General features: G+C 36.3%; 1 protein-coding gene across 1 annotated transcript in view; it reads right to left on the bottom strand.

Annotated features, from left to right (window-relative positions):
- Positions 1 to 21,358, bottom strand: part of CWC27 (CWC27 spliceosome associated cyclophilin) — a 122,076-nt gene that overhangs the window by 98,437 nt on the left and 2,281 nt on the right. The window contains exons 3-10 of the mRNA XM_014281333.3: positions 20,656 to 20,768; positions 19,094 to 19,237; positions 18,314 to 18,412; positions 18,060 to 18,163; positions 16,859 to 16,928; positions 13,561 to 13,640; positions 12,573 to 12,606; positions 8,493 to 8,668 (exon numbers count right to left, since the gene is read on the bottom strand). Of these exons, the coding sequence (XP_014136808.1) occupies positions 8,493 to 8,668; positions 12,573 to 12,606; positions 13,561 to 13,640; positions 16,859 to 16,928; positions 18,060 to 18,163; positions 18,314 to 18,412; positions 19,094 to 19,237; positions 20,656 to 20,768 (820 nt within the window). The remainder of the gene's footprint in view (positions 1 to 8,492; positions 8,669 to 12,572; positions 12,607 to 13,560; positions 13,641 to 16,858; positions 16,929 to 18,059; positions 18,164 to 18,313; positions 18,413 to 19,093; positions 19,238 to 20,655; positions 20,769 to 21,358) is intronic.

Raw genomic sequence — 21,358 nt, 5'->3', positions numbered from 1 at the left:
ACAGAAATAGAAATCCGAATCTGTTAACTATTGAACAAACACTGGCGTAACACTTAGAACAGTCCTAGGCATGTTTAGTGTAAAAAAGCCACTAACGATTAGGATTTAAGAGTAACATTTTGATACTTTGTACTGAAACAGGACTAGCAGGAAAGATTTGCTGCTTACCTGCTCCCTTGAAATTAAGCATTATATGAGTTTTTGCACTTTTCCAGAAATATTGGTTAGGATTTTATGGATTATGAAATAGGTTCTGCATCCTATTTGAGAAGAGCTGTGCGGCAGTTCTGAAGAGCACAGTAACTCACTTGCGAAGTTCATAAGCTATGTTTTCCAGACAACTTCAGACCTTTTTGTCAGCATACTATGGGACAAAACTGCATAAAAGGAGTTGAGATCACAGAAGAAAACAGGTAAGTCCTTTGACATCTAATTGCAAAAATTTCAGTGTGTAGGATTATCCCATTACGCTTCTCAGTCTCTTGCAAGCCACAAGAGCTACAAGGTCAAGAATCTATAGGTGGCCTCCCAGTATCTAGCTTTGACTCTAATACTATATATTAAAATATTTTATATATTAAACTGTATTTTAATACACAACATATAGTAGTCTAACAGACGAACCTCTGGGGATGCTGACTGTAAACTCTAGCTAAGTACCCTGCAAAAGCTCCAAAACATTATGCTGATTACACTACACCTAAAAATCAGAGGGCAGGGTGACGAATGCTAGAGACTATGCAGTACAAATTTTATGTTTAGCATAGTTTTGCAAAGCACAGCACAGAGTTAATACAAGGAAGCACTGAAGAACCAGTTAGAAGTATTGAGAAAGATGGGATTTTTTTGGTCATAGAATACTTCCTCCCCCACTCCTGGATTAAAGATTACAGATCTCTAGTTACCACCCTATCCAAAATACATGCTATACACAGCACAACGAAGTCAAATGAAAAGTGCTGTAACTCTGTAGCCAACGTTTTAGAGAATTATATTACACAGATATCTTTGTCATGTGTTATGTAATCATCTTTACTTTGTTTTCAAATCAAGACAATGTACTTTGAACACACTCCTGTATCTAGCACAGTGCAGACAGAAAAAAAGTTAAATTTAACATCACCACTCAGTAGTTGTTCTATTCCATAAAATGGAATAGAACAATTTTATCTATTAAATTGTTTAAAATAGCTTTCAATGCTTATTTTAGGCTGAAGCACAAACTGCCCACTTTAATGAACTTAAAATGAAACAACATAAGTTCATCTGCTGGTTTATAACTAAAGGTTGATCCTAGTTTTAAAAGGATACACATACAAATGAAGCATGATAACTACACAGTGAACATGTCTTTTTTGGAGTATAGAATGAGTGATTCTGAACAAAATACAAATATTTACAATTAAGCTTCCACTGTCAGATGAAATAGAAGCATTACTCTTAATACTTCTAAACACCTAAGAATTTAAAAATTCTACAAAAATTAAATTCAAAATGTAGGTAGCATTGTAACAAAGATCTGAAGGTACCCCAATATGAAAAGAGACAAGAAGAGAGACTACAGATTTCAAGCCAATCTCATGCAACAATCTTCTGTAGTAGTACAATATATCTAGTGGCAGATTTTCATCTGTTTGGTTCAACTTGACAGTTTTGGCGTTTTTTTCTTGTTTTATTCTTTTAACACTTAACAGATGTTTCCCATTAATCTAATACCTGGCACTTTATGGACTTCCACAAAGACACTGGGATCCAAAGTTAAGAGATCATGACAAAAGGGCAATAGGTTTGTCTGTACTATAACAAGCTGCAGCTAAAGCTATTAGTTTAATCACACATCCAAAAATGAAAACTAATCAATTTACATGTGCTCAACAGTTAAATTAATTTTACATCAATTTTACTAGCAATGTCTTTTTTTACAAAAAAAGCAGTGGATTACACACACAAAAAAAGTACTTCAGGCTCGAATACAGTAATACAATTAAACCTTCCCACAGAAAAAGCAGAGTAGTCAAAACCAATGAGGTTTCAGAGTAGCATTATTGATTCTTACACAACGCTCTCAGAGAGTTTCTTAGCAGAATTCAACATGAGTTCCTGACTAGTTGCTAACCTGGCTAATTTTAGAGTCAACCCAAATAATGTCTCTTATTGTATGAAATCAGGAAAACTTGCTTCCCAGTACTTTCCAGTAAGAAAGTCCTTAAAAAATAAACCAGCAACACCAAACAGGCCAGAAGAACGTCTTCATTAACTAAGAATTAGGTTATAGAGGTATTGCTTAAAATAGTTGCCAATGAGACCACTGACTGGAAACGGATCTATTCACTCCAGGGAACTCAGTGCTAAGTCTGCTACTAGTGAATCACAAAAACTGTCACAGTAGCAAATTCTCCTATCAGGATACTGGGCAACCTAGCCTTGCTAAGTAGAACAGAAGATGAAGACAACTTGCCAAAATCTAGGAAGTAAAACAGAAAAACTGTACAAGATGTTAAACTAGTTCTTGAAGAGTGATGACTGAAAATAATCCAGAAAGCCCTAGCAACATAAGCAATCTCAGTGGAATACTGGTAAAAAGGACTGATGTGGGCACTGTATGAATAAACAGGGAGCTGGAAGTAAGAAAAAAAGTTGTTGCTATCTGTATATAGCACTAGTGAAACTAATAATAAGTTACTGGTCAAAGCTCTTTAACCAATGTTGAAAAATTATAGAAGCAACAAAAAAAAGCCATAAAGTGACTGAATGGCTGGAAAAAATGTCTTACTGTAAAAGACAGAAAGAACTCAATAAATACAGTTTATCGAAAAGACAGAAAGGACTCAATTAGAATTTAAGCAGCAACAGGAAATAAAACATACTGCAGTGAACTTCAGAAAAAGGCACAGCAAAAAATTTGTTCCAAGTTAAAGCCAGACAAATTATAATGTAAAACTGGATGAGGTGCTGTTAGGGGTAAGGTATCTAAATACTGGAACAGATTACACTCACTGACTACATGTGGATTTGTCCTAGTTTTGGCTGGGATAATTATCTTCTTTAGTAGCTGGTGCAGGGCCATTTTGGTGTGAGAACAATGTTGATAACACACTGATGTTCTTAGGTGTTGCTGGGTGATGTTTACTAAATCAAGGACTTTATAGTTTCTCAGGCCTTGCCAGCAAGAAGGCTGGAGGGACATAAGAATTTGGGAGGGGACATAGCTAGAACAGTTGACCTGAACTAGCCAAAGGGATATTCCATACCATGAGACATCATGATGAGACATTATGCTCAGTATATAAACTGGGAGGGGGGTTGGCTGGGGCCTGCTGATCGTTCCTTGGGGACTGCTTGGGGTTTGGTCAGCAGGTGGTAAGCAGTTGTATTGTACGTCACTTGCTTTTTTTTCTCCCTTCCCTTTGGATTTCATTTCTCCCCCTTCTCCCTTCCTTTCATTGTAACATTATTATTGGGCTTTTTTGTTTTATTTTATCTCAATTATTAAATTGTTCTTATCTCAACCGTCATGTTTTACATTCCTTTCCGATTCTCCTTTCTATCGCTCCGGGTGACGGGAGAATAATTGAGTGGTTACATGGTACTTAATTACCAGCTGGGGCTAAATCACAACAGGACTAAACTACACTCTCTTGATATCTACACGTTGTATTTCAATGCCTTTCCTGTTCAGTTGTAGCCAAAGAGTGAGCTCCATACTGGGGTAACTGGCAGTAAATTATGACATGAGATGAACCGTGTATCCAATGCTCTCATTTGGCTTAAAACACTATTAACAGAATACCTAAATTTGCTATGTGAAAGCAGCAACAGTTGTTCAGGTATAGCGAAGCTTGAAGTCTGTTGCAAAGAGAGTTTGTATTCAAGAATTCAAAAGCCAGTCTTATTAACGCACAATTTATACTTCTTGGTGGTAAACTGAAAAGCAAGGAGACAAACTGTAATGTTGGACAAGGCCTGATAGCAACAGTTATTATCTGGTTTAAGAAAATGCTAGCAGGGTTAAAAATATTGTTAATAAATTGGAAATAGTAAATTATTGTGAAGAAAGAGTATCTCAGTTCTATACAGAAATGGGTAATTTTGAATTCCAAAGTGAATAAGTAGCTCTAAGTATATGGTATTTGCATCACATTGCCACTACTTACAGTCAGAAAAAAGTATAAAGGTAGCTTCCTGAACACAAGATGAGATATTGGATTACATTTAAATAAGTAGAAGCATTAAATAAAATAAGTAAATAAATGTATGTCTGTGATAAAAACAATTAAAAAAACCAGCTAAAATGCTGCTGGACTTGTTTTGGCTTGTAATTCCAGACCTCAGTGGAGTCTAAGGTGGTGGGCGGGGGAAGATAATGCTTTTAAAAAAATTTTTAAAAAAAGAGATTACAGAAGCCTTCCGGTTGGAAGGAACCTCAGAAACTCATCTACTCTAGCCTCATGCTCAAACCAGATGATAACCACTGCTCTTCCCCTCCTCTTGCCTTTCCTAAATCCATGCTGACTATTTCTAATCACCTTTTCTCCTTCACGTGCCCAGAAACAGCTTCCAAAAGAACCTACCCAATTATTTGCTCAAGGACCAAAAGTAAGGCTAAATAGATAATCCCTATGATGACTGCCTTTTCTGAAAACAGGCATAAGATCTGCAACATCCTCCAGTCAGAGGATTTCCACAGTGTTTCAAAGATTACAGACAGCAGTCTTGCAATGACATCAGCCACCTTGCAATGAAGATTATAGACAGCAGACTTGTGAGTCTCTAGAATTATTTTTCTTTTCATTATAATGACTGCATTATAAGCACAAGGTAACAAGTGCACAATAAATACGTTTAGAACAAAATATTCTACCATGTATTATTAACTTGCGAACAAAAAATACCCAATTCATCTTTTGTAACAATTGCAGATTTACGATAAGGAATCTTGATTTAAAGGTCTTTTAAAAGGCTTCCATGAGATTACATATAAAATTTACCTTTGGCTGTTCTACACAGTACTATGACAGCACTTCAGGAAAGCAATCTTGCGTACTCAGTGTGTCAAAGTTTATTCAGATGCTAAGAAAGTATTATGGTGTCTTACCTATATGCAATTTTTTACTGCATGGTCTGAAGTGGACTTAGTATGAACTTGAGCATGTCTGCTTAGCATTATTAACTGATTTTATTACTATTGCACCTAGATGACAAAATGATAGTGGGGATGCAAGTCACTTGACCAAGTGCAGACATACGCAAGCAAACTAGTTATTTCAATCTGTTTTCTAACAAATGGAGAAAAAGAAATCAGAGGAATCACACCTTAAAAAGTGTTAAGATTTCTCCAAAAAATGAGTAATTTCTTATATATCACACAAGGTGTCTAAAGCTTCACAAGATTGTTTATTTTACCTATGACATGCAAGGTGCATACTAAAAAAACTAGGAATGCAAAGGAGTGGCAATATAGATAATATTAATTACAACAATCATTGATACTAACTACTGCTGTTACTAGTCATCTCCTTATGATAGTCAATGATTGCTTACAAGCCAAAAGAAATGTGATTACATAGTTCAACTGCAATTCATAGGATTATTAGGAAAAAAAATATACAACAGGAAATACAAAATTCAAGTGATACTAACCACTCAAAAAGTCAGCTTTTCTTCATCAGTAGTTTAGCTATTCTAGAAACCTATTTCATATTGCTATTTAATAGCACATGTGTTATACGGATGCAACTGAAACTGTTGGCTGTACAATGAAAAACTGTGCAGCCAGCTGTACTCGCACACTGCATGTCTTGCAAATAAGCAGTCGTGGAAAAAAGCTGCTAACCAGACATGTGTAGCACCCGAGCCCCACCTACAGGATGAAAACAAATTTTAAAACAATACCTTTAACTGCCAACCTAGAAGACTGTTTACTCTGAAGCATTGATGATCATCACAAGCCACTGCCATTTTACAAACTCGATGTAATGCTGATAAATTTGATCACTCTTGCCATGCTGGCAAACACTTCTTTTATCTGTATACATTTCTTCATGTAAACAGCTGTTCTATACTTTGAAGTTTAGGTTTAAGCTTTCTAATTAAAAACAACAGACGTGTGGAATTTCTCTAACAACTTGCCAGAATGAGTGGGAAATTATTTTTCCCCAGGTTTCCCATCTCATACAAAATTGGAAAGTGTCTCTATTTTTTTAAAACCTACACAAAAGGTTCAAATGCATAATGAAATGACTAAAATGAACTTTACCATTTGTGTACCCCAAGTACAACTGCCTTTAGAAGTGGTATTGGATCTCAGTACCATAAATTGAGAAGGTGGCTATTGTTTCCATATTGTTTCTCTGCAACAGATATGGAGAGTTCTCACTTCACAAATGGATTTGTATTAAAAGAAACAGGACCGATACAAATGAACACAGATTTGTAGAAGTCGTCATGCACATTAAAAGACGGTACTCTGAAAAAATATTTTTAGATGTTCAATTATTCTGTTAGCACATTTAAATATCTGATGAGATGAAGAATTCTGATAGATAGCATGTTTCTTGGCCCTCCAATAAGTTAGTAGAATTACCCTTCAAGCTATGTACGGCAGATCCAACTTTTTGTTTGATATTTGCATGACCCACATCTCTATCCACTTGGACTACAGTGGGTGGTGAAGTCCCATGAGAATACTACCAATCACCTCCCATACGCTTATAAAAAAGTCACTATTCCAGAAAATGAAACTTGCTAATGTTTATCTTAATTTATCTCATAAGATCTCAAAGTTAATAACACCTTATTTATAATAAACAATACCATATCTTAGATTTTCATGCCAGAAGATGCCAGACAATTATTTCAAAAACATTAAGTCTAGAAAGTGATGTTACTTGTGGTATTAGGCAATATCTCCCAAGGCTACGGCTCACAAATGCTAAAACAGCATCCAATAAAACCCTCTTCTGAGTTAAGATAACCCATTTGGCTATAGTACTACTGTTACTGCCCTGAAAAAGTGAAGTAAATACAACCACAGCACACTGACCCGCATGCAGAACCAGCAACTTACAGAATGCCTACATAAATGTCTGAAAATGTCATAAAATGTCACGCAAGTTTGGGCACAGAGTATCTCACTCCTAAGGATATGCTGTAGGTTTAAAACATACATATTCCTTTCACATTACAAACTTTTTATTATACCTTAGGCAAAGTTGTTTCCAGGAGCCATCCCTGTAAAACCCAACAGACAGTTAAACAGATTGGTGGACAGGTAGGCAGGCAGCTAAGTATGTACAGAGTGCAATGCCTTTTGCTGTCCCAAAGATGTTATTTGGTTGCCATGTCATTGAAGGTATGTTTTCAGAAAGAGTTTTCTTGGAGAACTTTTAAATGTTGGAATCCTTGCCTCCACTATCTGATACAGATTGGTGTTTGATAGCTGTATTTGTCCAATCTCCATGCTCAAAAACAGTTCACTGACTCTGAGAAACTTGTACTTATTCTGTATTAGGCAATATTATGGGTACTATCACAAATGTTACTAAGGTACAGGATTATTCAATCACTGAAGGCAGAGTACTGAAAACCAACAATTACTTCGTTCTGCAGTCAGGAAACTGCTTCAGCACGTTTCTGCAAGATTTGAGACAGAAAACTACCTTGTGTACTCATCCCACATACCAACATATAGCCATTTCAATTGACCCAAGATAATAATTCAAGTAATTTACCACTGGAATTATGCATCAATCTCAATTTTAGGACTAGTAACCAGATTTGGTGATCCACATTATCCATCCCAATGGATGACTAGAACCCAGGCTTTTATGTCTGTAAAGAGTTGAATATGTAATTCAGTAATTTGAATACAGTGCTACACTAATAAACACAGACATACTCCAACTCTAAGAACAGCTCTAGATGAGATTTAAAAACTGAGGTACGAATTGCAGCATTGGAAAACTGGTACACTTCAAGAATGACTACTGTGTTAAACCAGACTTTAATGGATGATGAGGAAGCCTTTGCTTTCTGTAAATCTCAATGTTGGACAAGGAAGCCTTTACTTCCTGTAAGTCTCAACACTGGCTGACCACCACGTGTTATGAGATAAAGACGACACAAAACTCAACCTTACAACCCTACAACAAACCAACAACTCTACAAAATAGAAAGAAAAAGTAAAGCTTGACAAACACATATAAAGACTCCTCATTTATAACTCCCAGGGAAAAACAAAACTCCCCTAAGGTATCAGTAAGTGCTCAGTGTTAACAAAATGTGACTTAACTGTTTGGCTCAAAGTGCCTAACGAAACTAAGAAATGAGAAAGCAAAAGGCAATTTTGTTTTCCACAGTTGGAGGTGAGCTGGGGGGAATAATTTGCATGCAATACTAATCTATCAATGTAGTTAACGCAAAACTGGAACTGAGCAGAAAATCTAACTGTAAACAAGCCGAAGGGGGGGGTGGGGGGGTGGAAGGCACAGTACCTGCGACTAGTTGTTTTCTTTTCTGACTTAGTTTCTTCCTCTTGAAGTTGCTGTTTAGCATTTTCACTTGTATCAATTTTCAACTTCTTGGCAATGCGTTCTTTCATTTGGAATCTCTCATCGCTAGCAGCTTCGCCTTCTACACTATCAGCATCTTCATCATGGTCTTCTTCCTCCTGTATTGATTTAAAATGGTAACATTCTTTTTTTATTACAGAACATTGAATATGGAAAGTTTTTCTTTCAAAGATAGTACCTTACAAAAAAAAAAAAAAGAAAATACTTCATTTTAAGCAAACTTCTCAAATACCTCATTTGCTTCAGAGGGGGGGAAAAATAGAAATATGGTAATTAAATAGTTTGAGCCATACAAAAAAGATGTAATTTGCGTAGGAAAAAACTAAAACAGTCTGTTCTGGACTGTAAACCCTTACAGGTCTGCAGAAGACCTCATATCGATGTGGTATTAGTCCGGTCATTGCTCACGAATTGAAAATTTCATCAAGGCAATACATTAAACATTTCCTTTACTTTCCACTGAAACAAAACTTACTAAGAACTTCCTGTTACAGGGCTACCCTACAGTGATGATGGGATGGAAAAGACTTGCCCATCAGGCACTGCGAGGGAATTTACAAATACCAACCACATTGATCAAAAGCGGCTGTGAAGATCTGCCGAATCAATCATCCTGACTTGTTACTGAGGTATTATGCTTCCAGGCCTAGCAAAGGCAAAAGGGAATAAACCAACTTGGTTCTAAGACTTTTTGAGAGATAAGTAAATCACTACTTTCAGTAATGAAGAAGCAGACTGACCAGACCAAGGGATCCAAGTCTGACTACTTCCTTCCTTGAATAAGGAAGCCTGGATGAATCTCAATGCAAGGTTCCCAGCTCAAAAAGACTAGGCACATCTTTTAATGTTTATTTTGGAGTTATGCTGATTAGCTAAAGAAAAAGCCTAAGATGCTTCATGATTGCAATTTTAACCACACAGAGGGAAAGGACAGACTTAGAACTGGCATTCCAGAGGACTGCAGTGCATCCAGGAGACTGTCAGCATGTCAGTACTTGCAGAAGAACACTGAAGACAATGTGCATGTCCTGGGTGTCACTGACAGGAGGAAGAGTAGTATGAAGACCTTGTCCATAAACATGGAGAGGGGAGAAAAATTAAAGTAGCAAGAGGCACAATTTTGTGAATAGAACAGAAAAATCAAGAGCTGGATTTCAGATGTTGTATCTGAGACACTGTTACGAATCTTCTGACTACCATGCTTAGATTTTAGACTTAGACAAGAGAAGACTGACCAGGACTAAAAAATGAAATCTGTGAACATCAGCACAGTAAAACAGCTGAATATTTTGTCAGTGAAATAACTAAAAGGTTGTTTCGGGGGCTTCGTCCATTCTTTTTAAACAGAGGAAAAAAAAGTAAAACACAATCAGCATTTCCCATAATTTCCAAGAAAGTTACTGTGTGACAGAGAAGATAAAGAAACTTTCTGAGGGATTTGTAAATTATCAGGCAGATGGGATGACATCAGACCTCAATGGCAGGGGACAGAATCCAGAAAAGGAAGAAGACAGGATTGTGTTCCAGGTGTTTAACAACTAAGCATAAAGACAGACACCTGGTGGAGATTTGGCTAAGGCTTAGGTTAGAGCATTTCACTGAAACACAAGGAGTTGGAAAGGGAATTCCTGGAATAAAAATGGACAACTCTAGACAAATTACAACTGCTGAGTAGTAAGCTAATTAAAAATTTCAGAAATCTGAGTAAGAGGAAGGGGGTTACATGAATGGTTATTTTAAAATGGGAAAGACAAAATGGTGCAACTTGTCCAACTCAGCTGAATTCCCTACTTCCTGAGCCTTCTATTCCCCTCACTCTGCACAGGATTTCACCAGTTCTTTTCCAGAAAAACACTAACAAAATAGGATAAAACCTTTCTCCTCAACCCTGTCCCTCCTGCAACTGTACTCTTTTCTCCTGCCCAGAGTCCTCCTTCAGTCCCTCTTCTGTCTCATTTAACTCCATCTGATCTTGTATCTTTTAGGCTTGCATTTTTCTGAAGTCTCATTACCAGCTAATAAATTTAGCACATTTCCACCCAGAATGGGCTACATGGAAACTCAGGAGGTAAGACGCTGTTCAGTTGGAAGATGGTGTTCTCCTAGTGACACAGAAATGCAAAACTGCCTAGTACTAGTTTTTGCTGCTGCTGTTAGCTGGGTAGAGTTGCCCTGTTCTTCTCTTTGCTCTGGAAATATAAACGTAATGACAGATTTTGTGTCAGAATGACTAGTGGCTACTATATGTAGTATGATTTAGTCCTTTGAGAAGATTTTTTAATCGGGGGTAGATATCAAGATTTATCTATCCATAGAACTAATGAAACTCACTGTTCAGTAACTCGCTGAAAAACAGGGAGAGGAAAATAACTTATGCAGAAAGGGTAAATGGAGGAAAATCACTGGAGAGAAGAAAATTTTCAGTCTTGTGAACATATTTCAAATAATGTTTTAATTAATGACCTAGGCACAAAAAGAGGTTTAACAAATAGCAATGAAGTACTGTTAATACAAAGGATCCAACTCTCAAAGCATGAAATGCATCACCTTGAGGACTGCAGTAAGAGAAACAGGATGATATTTAATAGCATGAACAGTAAGGTCAGGCACTTAGGGAATAATAACAGGAGTTTCTCTTACACGCTAGGGACTTGTTATTTGGGGGAGGTATGGAGATCTGGAAGAATTATTTGCTCACAGGATGGCTATAAAATTACCAATGTGTTGCAGCCGTGTAAATACGGAGGTGATCCTGTGATGTGTTAACTGAAATAAATCTAAGAAAGATGATACAATACTAGCACCACTTTAGAAGGCTCAGATAACTACCTGAAATGCTAGAGTATACCTAAGATCTTTCAATGAAATGAAATTTAAGGACAACATCTGAAGAAAAAAACCAAAAACCTTCCCATTTCCTGCTTCATGACAGCATTATAACAGCATTCAGATTAATCAGGCTGAAAAATAAAAATTTAAATAAATACATCTAACATGTTCCTTTTCTATATTCCCTGAATCCAGTTCACTTAAAGGACTATTAGACCATCTGAAGAATTATTAACTAAATACCATTCTCAGAACCCTTCTAACATTTAAATGCTGCTGCACAGCAGGAATTACAAAGTGTCCAAGAACCTGAACTCATACTATACTTTGTGGAAAAAAAACAGGAAACAACATGGCAGCAGACAGTTGGGTTTTTCAGGCACAAGAACTGTGTCTTTCCTTCACTTCCACAGTGTGCACATTGCCTGTACATGGTGGATAGATATGGAAAACAGCAATTCTCAGGATTCAGGCTGGGGAATGGGAGATTACATTCCCAATCAAATGTTACATCTTTGCCAACATCCTATACAACTGCATCTCAAAAGGGCATCTGCACGACATGCAGCTGGAGGCAGAAATGACACACTTCAGCTAGCAATCTTAATCTGTACCATGTACGACAGTCTCCCTGTAATCAGAACACCCTCCATGTTTGGTTGAATGTTACTGCTTGGTTATTCAGATTTCCTGTCTTTCAGAGGTGAGAATCTTTATCAATACAACTTAAGTGATAAACATTCACTGAGGTTTTGTTTCCTTGAAGAAATCTAATAGGACTTTCACTCACAGAACAGATTTCCTCTCAAGATATTGGAGTTATTTCATTATTCGTAACAAACTTAACTTCAACTTTTTTTTTTTGTAAGAAGCAATTTCAGGGCTTTTATTAATGGTTTGTCACTCTGTGGTACATAACCTCCCATATACCTAATCTGCTGACTGAAATATCTGGTAAGCAGCTTTTATAAAATACAGTAGGTGGTATATGCTGCAAATGATCACAATGGCCAAACCTTAGAGCTCTGAAAGGCCTCCAGCCTTTTGCTGGAAATCTGACTTGAGTTAGTTTCCAAAAACCTCTAAAAGTAGCATTTGTTCCCCTAAGAAAATTTAATTCACATTCACACATGGTAAGAAACAAAGACTTATGTGTAAATAAAAATTACTTACCTCACTCAAATCCTTTTCTTCACTTGCTTCTTCACTAAAAGAAGAAAAATAATCTTAACTACTTTGAAGTCCCAGAGACTTAAAATACTGTTTAAAAGGTTGCCCAGAGAGATGGCAGATGCCCCATCCCTGGAAACATTCAAGGTCAGTTTGGATAGGGCTCTGAGTTCTAGTTGAAGACCTGTTCTAGTTGAAGATGTCCCTGCTCACTGCAGGGGGTTGGACTAGATGCCTTTTAAGAGTCCCTTCCAAGCAAATCAGAAGTTAATAAGTATTAAAAAGAGACAGAGAAGAAAACACAGACAATCTTTATGCAAACATACAGATGTATGATTCACCTAATTTTTAATAAGCTGTTTAGGTTTAGAAAAGAAAAGATGTTTTAGAACAGCACCTGGCTTGGCAAGAGCAACAAGAATAACCACAGGAACAGAACAACTTCTCTGTGAAGAGAAGTTGAGCAGGCTTTAAAAGTTTAGGCTAGAAAAGATGGCCTAGGAAAGGATTGTGATAAAGGGAGGTATAAAGGGACTAACTGCTCACTGTCTCTTCCAGCATAACTGTTAGAATTTACCAAATGATTCCAGTAGCAGCCAGGATCAGAACAAAAAGGAGAGATACTTCTTTGTGCAGCAGACAGGAGCATGTGCATGTAAACAATGTTATAAGAGACTGAATAGGTATTTTGATGGTTATTAAGGATAACTAAATAGATGAACCACATCAAACTCTTGATCAGTCGCCTGAGCTGAAAGTAGATGGAGGGTGGGAGACTACTCAGGTAAACATCATGCTTGCCTTGCTTCTATTCTTTGTTGGGCATCCACTGACAGCCAATATTGGTGACATTGGGACAGAGGAACATCTGGTCCAATCCAGCACTGCCATTCTTAATTTCTTAAGGAGTAACAATGAGCATAAAGGATGCTAATCAAGCCTAATATCTGGAAAGTAAACCGGTTCTGGAAATTGGAAATCACATATTAACCTTTTGACAGCAGGAACTGAGCTTAGATGTGGATCATCCTTCAGCAGATCATGACTACTTTTACTTTTTCCCTTCATGCTCTGTTAAAAAAAAAAAAAAAGAAAAGAAATAAGGTATTGTAAATTTGTAAATTTCAGTTTGAGAAAACAGATGGTGAAAAATGGTAACGGTAAGAAAAAGGTAAGTTGTTTCTTGTTAGCTTTAGCCTAACCAGTAAACATAAACACTTTTAATAGCAGAACAGAGAAAGTGTTCCAGATAAAGGAGCATCAAACTGACCCCATGGATTTAAAAAAATATCTTTGCAATCATCACAATCATTACACATCATAAAGATACAGCCTAGCACATATATACATGAGTGAAGGAGGAGGTAAGAACCTGACTTTCCAATAATGGCATATGACAAACTCAAAGAACTACCATCTGCAAAGCAGTACTCAGCAACTGATAAAACACTAGACTCCTAGGTGGGAAAAAAAAATAATAAAAAAAAAAATCAACAACGTACAATACATCAGCCTGCAATACATCATACAAGAATCTCCTACTGAAGCAAGCAAATCAAATCTAACAACACGCAAGATCTTCAGGCAGAAAGACTAGAGTAAGAAAGCATTCACCATGCTAATCCAAAAAGTACACCTTACATTTCAGACTGGAATCAGACCTAAAATCTGTTACAGAAATAACCTATATTGTGACCTATCTCCATGCTTCTGCATTTTACATTCTTTCAGGAAGACAGCAGTTGTGTGGAAAATAAAATCTTATTCACTTAAACACAACTTTGAATTTTTTATTATGTAGAGAAAAAGAGATGAACACATTCAGCAACATGAAAAATTGCTTCCTTGAAGGAGTAATTTGTGTGTGTTCAGGAGCTAGATGAAACATAAGACAAGTACTTACCACCTTTGTAAACTGCTCCAAACAAGTACAATTAAATGAGCAGTTTGGACACTGAAAGCTTTAGTTTAAACAATAATCAACAACCAGTGGTGGCCCCACTGCCACGCCCCTGAGTGCACTAATAACCTTAAAGACCTTGAGGAGTTTTACATGGAGCTCCTCTGCCCATGAGCACATTTCAGCTCAGGCCTGAGAAGCCACTCAATGCCTGAGCTATGTCAGAGGTGTACTTGTGTCTAACCCTTATCTTCTGCATAGGCCTGTTAGACCTTGACTTGTCTCCAGCCCCATTTCCTATCCTGTCTCCGGCTGCTCCTGACTGGACTCTCTGGATGCAGAGTGTGGTCTTGGTAATTGCTTGCTGTGTTCAGGATTGTTGATGCACCCTGTTACCAGCAACCAACTCTGCCTGCTGTATCCAGACCCTGTGGGATTGTGCCCCTGTTGGGGAGCATGCTGCCTGTGCTGGAATCCCTCCTGCCTCCTCACTTGCCCTCCCTCATGCAACCATTCCACTCTTGCCACTCCTGGACACAAAATTCCCTAATCTCAGGGACAACAGTATGGCAATGCATTGCAGCAAAGCCAAAATGTATTTGCTTACTTAGACTAAGTGTAGTGCAGGCAGAACAAGTCCAGAGTGAAAAACTGATCCTAATGGGGAAGACCAAGAAAAGACTTAGGGAGGCATTCTCAAATTCCATGCTCACTTGGCTAATATGATGTGACTAAGACAAGAAATCTTAGTTTTCGCATATAAACATGAAACCATTCAATACTGTAAAAATTTCATCCCAATACATGTTTTCATTTACTCTTTAGGTAATTTTAGCCTCAGCCTCACTGCACTAAAAGTTCATAGAAAATGCTCCCTTTTCCCAGATCTGTTACAGGATTCCTCAGTTATTTGCAGACTTCCCTCCCAATCTCAGTCCTTAAAAGTACACCCTTCTTACATTGAAACAATCAAGACTTACTGCATCCAGCAACCCAAAAAAAAGTTCAGGACTCTGAATTTGTAGACGTCAAAGAAACCCATTAATAACTTTGACCTTCAATATTTCTTACTGAAGAGTACTGAATCTTAAGTTACAGTATGTGAACATACAGATTATGTACAAAACTACACAGATACTGATCTATACCTACTAGAAACAAGCAATGAGGTTTGGGGGGGGGGGGGGGGGGGGGGAATCATTCTCTTGTAGAGCATGAATAGAAATTCTTCATGAAGGGTTTATTTGGAAATTTTACCAGCCACAGCTAGTCCAGAATTTAGTCAGGACAAATACGAGGATGAGATTTCAAGACTGAGTTGAAGACAGCATGACAACACTGCAACTGGGCTTTTCATGAAAGAGGTGTTCTACTTAGATCATTTCAAGCTGACAAGCAAGTATGTGGTGTGAAATGGAAGAACAAAGCAACAGAGCTAAATGCAATATTAAAAACCAGATGTATACCGGGAACAGAACTACAGACGAGCATAAGGTAAACAAACATAGTCCAACTAGGAAGTTGAAATAAGAAAGAAAAACAAAACTACTATTATGATAAACCTCTACTATCATCCTGACTGATACCATCTCACTGTCAGATAGTCTATCATTTTTCAGTGTTGTCTTTCATATTTGACCTAAATCCTGAGGACCATTTTTTCACTTATGTGGTATAGGACTTGATACCATGTAGTCCGATCACTAACTGAAGCAGGTAGGTACCCAAACTGTACAAGTAAGTCAGAAAGCCTAGGGTTCTATAGAAATAATTTGGTCAGCAGCAAAAATGAGAAGGACAACTTATTAAAAAAATTTTTAAACTAACCTTATTTTAAGTGGCAAATTAAGGTAAGGAAATGTTAGATCGAAGACTGTCTATGCAACCCTAGTTCTGTGAATGTGGACAATTCACAATAATGCAATATTTAAACTATGCTAATGCACTATTTTCCCCACAATAACCCACTTAATTTTGCACACAGAATGGATATACATTAGAAAATGAATCTAAGAACAAATTGATTTACTTCAAACCTGAAGTATTTTACCATCAAATCACGCTCTTATTATGGAAGTAAAGAAGAATAAAGTACCTATCACCTCCATGAGTTTTAAACAGCAGACATAGATCTACACTATGAAGTATGAAACTATGTTTATGGAAATATAAAAAGATCACCAAGTACTGAAGGCACTGACAAAGTTAGAGAAGTTAAAAACCTCTGTTTTTTCAACTTTAAAATAGCAGAATCATAAAAACTGAAGTACTTTCTAGCTTTATTATTCAAAACTCAGACCCAAGAACAAGATTAAGAACATTAGTTTTCACAAACATGCAAAAAAGGTAAATAAGTTGAAAAGAAAAATGGGGATGATTTGTTAAGTACCTGACTAACTCTACTGACTTCCTCCTCTTCTTCTTCAGCTTCCTCCCCAAAGGAAAGCAGGTTAAAATTTCTTTAAGTAAGAAAACACATGTTCTAGTAAAACTTTAAACACTTTCTTATTAACATTCAAAAGACTTTAAACATATTACTTTCATATTGTATGCAATTCTTCAAAAAACTTTCTGTCCTGCTAAATGTACCAATTTCAAACAACTTGTTTTGCAATAAACCATGAATATTTAGAGAAGAGTGTTCTATTCTCTTTCTGAAACAAGCCAATCAGGATAGCTAAGCATCACTTAGAAAATGATAAGGAATTTCAGAAATTCTGCCTTGACTAACTTTTACACTCTCAAATGCTGACAGCTCTGAAAATAGATCAGTTGCATTTTTTCAGGGGTTTTTTTCCCCCAACAGAGCAGCATTCAACTACCAAACACAAAAATTTCAAGATATGTCTATTCAGAAAGACATCAATAGCACAACATTCACAGGATGTAATTAAAAGAAATAATGATTCCCCCCCTTCCAAGATTTATTACTCCACTATGCTGGAACTAGTCAGTCATGTCATATTTCTATCTAGCAGAACTGACAGCATACACACTTCACATTTCCTATTAATTTTCATTGCATGTTTATGGCTACCAAATTTCATTCACAGAAACTGAGATTTCCCGTGTCAAAACTTATTTATTTATTTATTTTTGTTTCTCATATATATATAAATAATTATATGTATATATAAAATAAATAATTATATAATATATTAAAAATATTTTTTGTACATACCTGTCTTTTGCTAATTATTTTAGCAGGAGAGAATTGGTAGCTGATAGTAAGTTGAAACACCTCAACCCAGTTATTATTAGGTATTAACTTCAGTGTCATTTCAGTCACAAGAGAATGATTGCACATTCTTGCCTATGTGGAAAGGCTTAAACTACCTTTTACTTCTCCTTTGCAACAAACTATCATCATAAAACAGTTACAGCTCCGCCCATGCACAGTAAGGACTTCAATCAGAATAACTAGATTTCTATGATCTAGGCAAAACCTACTTCCCTGTCTGACAAGTGAGAGAACATTCCTCTCTGCATTTTGGTAAAGCCTTGCCTTTCCAAAGCAAAAATTGAAAATTACAAAGCTGCAAATTAAAGATGAAAGAAAATTAACCACCACTTATGCTACATATATTTACTTTGTGCCTTTTACTTTGGACTTTCTAGTTTCTTCTTCTGGTTTGTCCTTCTTCAGCTTTCTATTTGGTCTTGGAACAATGTCATCAAAAGGATTAAACAAAACCTATAAAACAGTAGTATTTTAGACACACTTTTATTAAGTATTTTGTTATAATTAAATGATTCAATATTTTAAAATGAAATTTAAAAAGACATGGCAAGTTTTCATACAAAACCAAAATACTTCTGTAATTTCAAACTTGAACATACCCACCTCACTACTTCTTATTTTGTGTGGACTGAGCGGTCTCTCTTCCTTGTCAACTTCTACTTCAGCCAAGCGCAACATGTTATATATTGTATCCCCTGTAACCTGTCAAATTTATAAAGAAGGTTTCAAAGTCCTTGCTTGTATTTTTTGTTAATTGTTCTGCAAAATGCAAGACAATTACTTTGCAAAGAATTTTGAAAATACAAATTATATAGAAAATACTGTAAGCATGTAAGACAGCAGGTACAAGGTGGGTTTTTAAATTTAACAGCAAAATTTGAAGGAATACAGGTACCTAAACCTGCATGTTTGAGAGCATATGCACGGGAAGGTGTAAAATTTTTACAAAGTTGTGAAACAGGAAAATAAAAAGACACTGAAATAAAAAAAAAATAGTTGGTTTATCTTCTTTTCAGTAAATCATGAGAAGGTAAACTCATCCTATGTTTTTCGTTTTCCTGATTCTTCTCGGGTAATTAGATTTTCCGAACAGAATTTTCTAAAATGGCACTAGTATTAGATGAATTGATTAATAAAACAAAAGCCGTAATATTGGTAATATTATTCAAAGGAAGCACAAAAATCTAATTTAGAAGAACAACAACAGCAAAATAGATAATCATGCAAACAATAGGTAGAAAACAGAACGGAGATTACTCAGAAATCAGTGAAATAAATTTCAAATGTACATAGCAGCAAAGAACATTGAAACAGCCTTTGAACAGAGAATTTTATAGTAGTTTCTGTCAAACTTGGACTGGGACTCTAGTTCGTGTAGCAGACCTTTCCAAAGATTGTGTGCTTGCTATTAAGTTCATCAGCACGACCCAATGTAAAGAAAAATTGACTCCCATTATCATGGGGACCAGCATTTGCCATAGCAACAAGTCCTCTTCGATTAAATCGCAATCGTGAGTGGAACTCATCCTGGCAAAGACAGAAGTTACAAGAACATGATTTAAGTATGTAACTATTTCTTCCACTTCTTTACCTATGGCTTATTTATATCAATATGCACATGCAGAAAATATGCTGTTAATTTTCTTTTAAATTCAGACAGTAATAGAAACAAAGTATTTTGAAACTTAATGCCACAATTATATTTAAAAGCTTCTAGTTTCAGCAGAAAAGATTTTTAGTCAGTTTTCTCATCTCACTGCGCATAATAATGCAAACAACAATCTCCTCTCAAAAGAAACCATAAACACACAACCAACAAGCACCAAAAGAAAAAAATTAGAAACTAGTACGTCAATAACAGAAAGACACATGATTTAATAAAAACTCTAAGTTCTGTCTTGTTAACTTTCTTTTTCCAATTATTGCCTAATAATCACTTATTATTTTTGTTGCAATTTTTTATCCCTGCAATATGAATAAAATCCAAAGCATTTCTATAAGTAACGGCATTTCATACATTTCTTGTAAAGCTATCATTCTTCTTAACCAGTGTATTTAGCTGAGAATTTATAATTCATGTAAAATAACTGGAAGTTCAGTAACAAGTTATAATAGTACAGCACTGCAAAACTCCATAGGAAGAACATTTTCTGGACCATAAGACCGCAAGTCCAGAACAGGACTACTTTCAAAGCAAGATGAAAGTGATGAGTGATATATTAATACCATGGCAGTATCACCACAATTCTAAACACTGCAATATTAAGATACCACTAATTTTAAGCAGCAATGCTACTACAGCATTGGCAATATTTGTTTATTCTCTGCTTTAGCACCCAACCTTTCCAACAAACTTCACGTACATGGTATATGTTTGAGTCTACCCTAGCAGCAGGGAGATGGAAGGCCCAGAGACAGGCTATGCAGCTTCAGTAACCAGTTAAATGTGCCTGCCCCACATGAACTAAAACTATCAGGCAGAACAGAACACAGCTAGTGTGCTGTGTAATTTTACTCAGGACTTGAGTCTCCTGGTTAGAGATAAGGCATGCTGATATCAATCATACCAATGAACACATACACAACATTCAGAAACCTTTGGTGAATGAGATACAGAAGTGTACATTGTTTAAGCACATTGTATCTGAGTTTGCCACGTATCAATACCTACTCTTCACTCTTCCCCTCCCCTATTTTTCCTTGTGAAGTTCATGCAACTAAGATTATGCATTTATTGTAATATCAGAACAGCTAGATTTAAAAACTCTCAATTCAAAAAGGCATATTCAGGAATACTGAAGCAACATGTGAAAGCAATTACTGTACATGTAAAATGCTGCATTTACTAATATATGGGGTTTTTTTTCCTAACAACCTAACACAGTAGAAAGAACAACCGATAGAGAATGACCGAAAACTAATGCATAAGATATACAGACATGTACCTTGAAGGGTGCTCCATAGATTGACTCTCCACCTGACCCAGTACCAGTGGGATCACCTCCCTGCACTATAAAGCCAGGTACTACTCTGTGAAATATTGTGTTATTGTAATACTCTAGTAAAAAAAAAAAAAAGAAAATTATTAAATACATGTAAGTGGTCTCAAAATCAAGCTTTCATATACATTATGCAGAGATGTCCAGCGACTGAAGTTCCAAAAAGCAAGTACTGTGCTACTTCCACTGACCTCCCTCCTCTTCCACTGTCTTGCTCCGTTTGACTTAGCTACAAAGTATTGCTGATGGCATTTATGAAAAGAAACCCATAGTGTTATACATTTCTGTTGCAAAAGACACCACATCAACAAGATGATCCTAATGAATTGTTTTCTTTTCAGCTATTAAGTTTTATCAAAGGAATGATGCTACCAATGTGCATCAATTAAAAGGAAAGCTAAAATGACTATACTCTTTCCCAGCCAGCATCTCACACTTAATCATTAGCCATAGCCATACACCAAATAATTAGCACTTTTACTCACCCACATGCAGCACAGGCATTACCCCCTTCACTACCTACACTGTACCCAAACTGCTAATATTCACAGAATTAAATACATGGTACATTTTGTTCCCTAAGTTATCTTCTTTCATCTATCAGACAAGGGTTATGAGATCATTAAAAAAGTAAAACTTAACTTGACAG

This window comes from Falco cherrug, chromosome Z (genome assembly GCF_023634085.1).
Source record: "Falco cherrug isolate bFalChe1 chromosome Z, bFalChe1.pri, whole genome shotgun sequence".
Taxonomy (NCBI): Eukaryota; Metazoa; Chordata; class Aves; order Falconiformes; family Falconidae; genus Falco; species Falco cherrug.
This window is presented reverse-complemented; position numbering and strand designations above follow the sequence as displayed.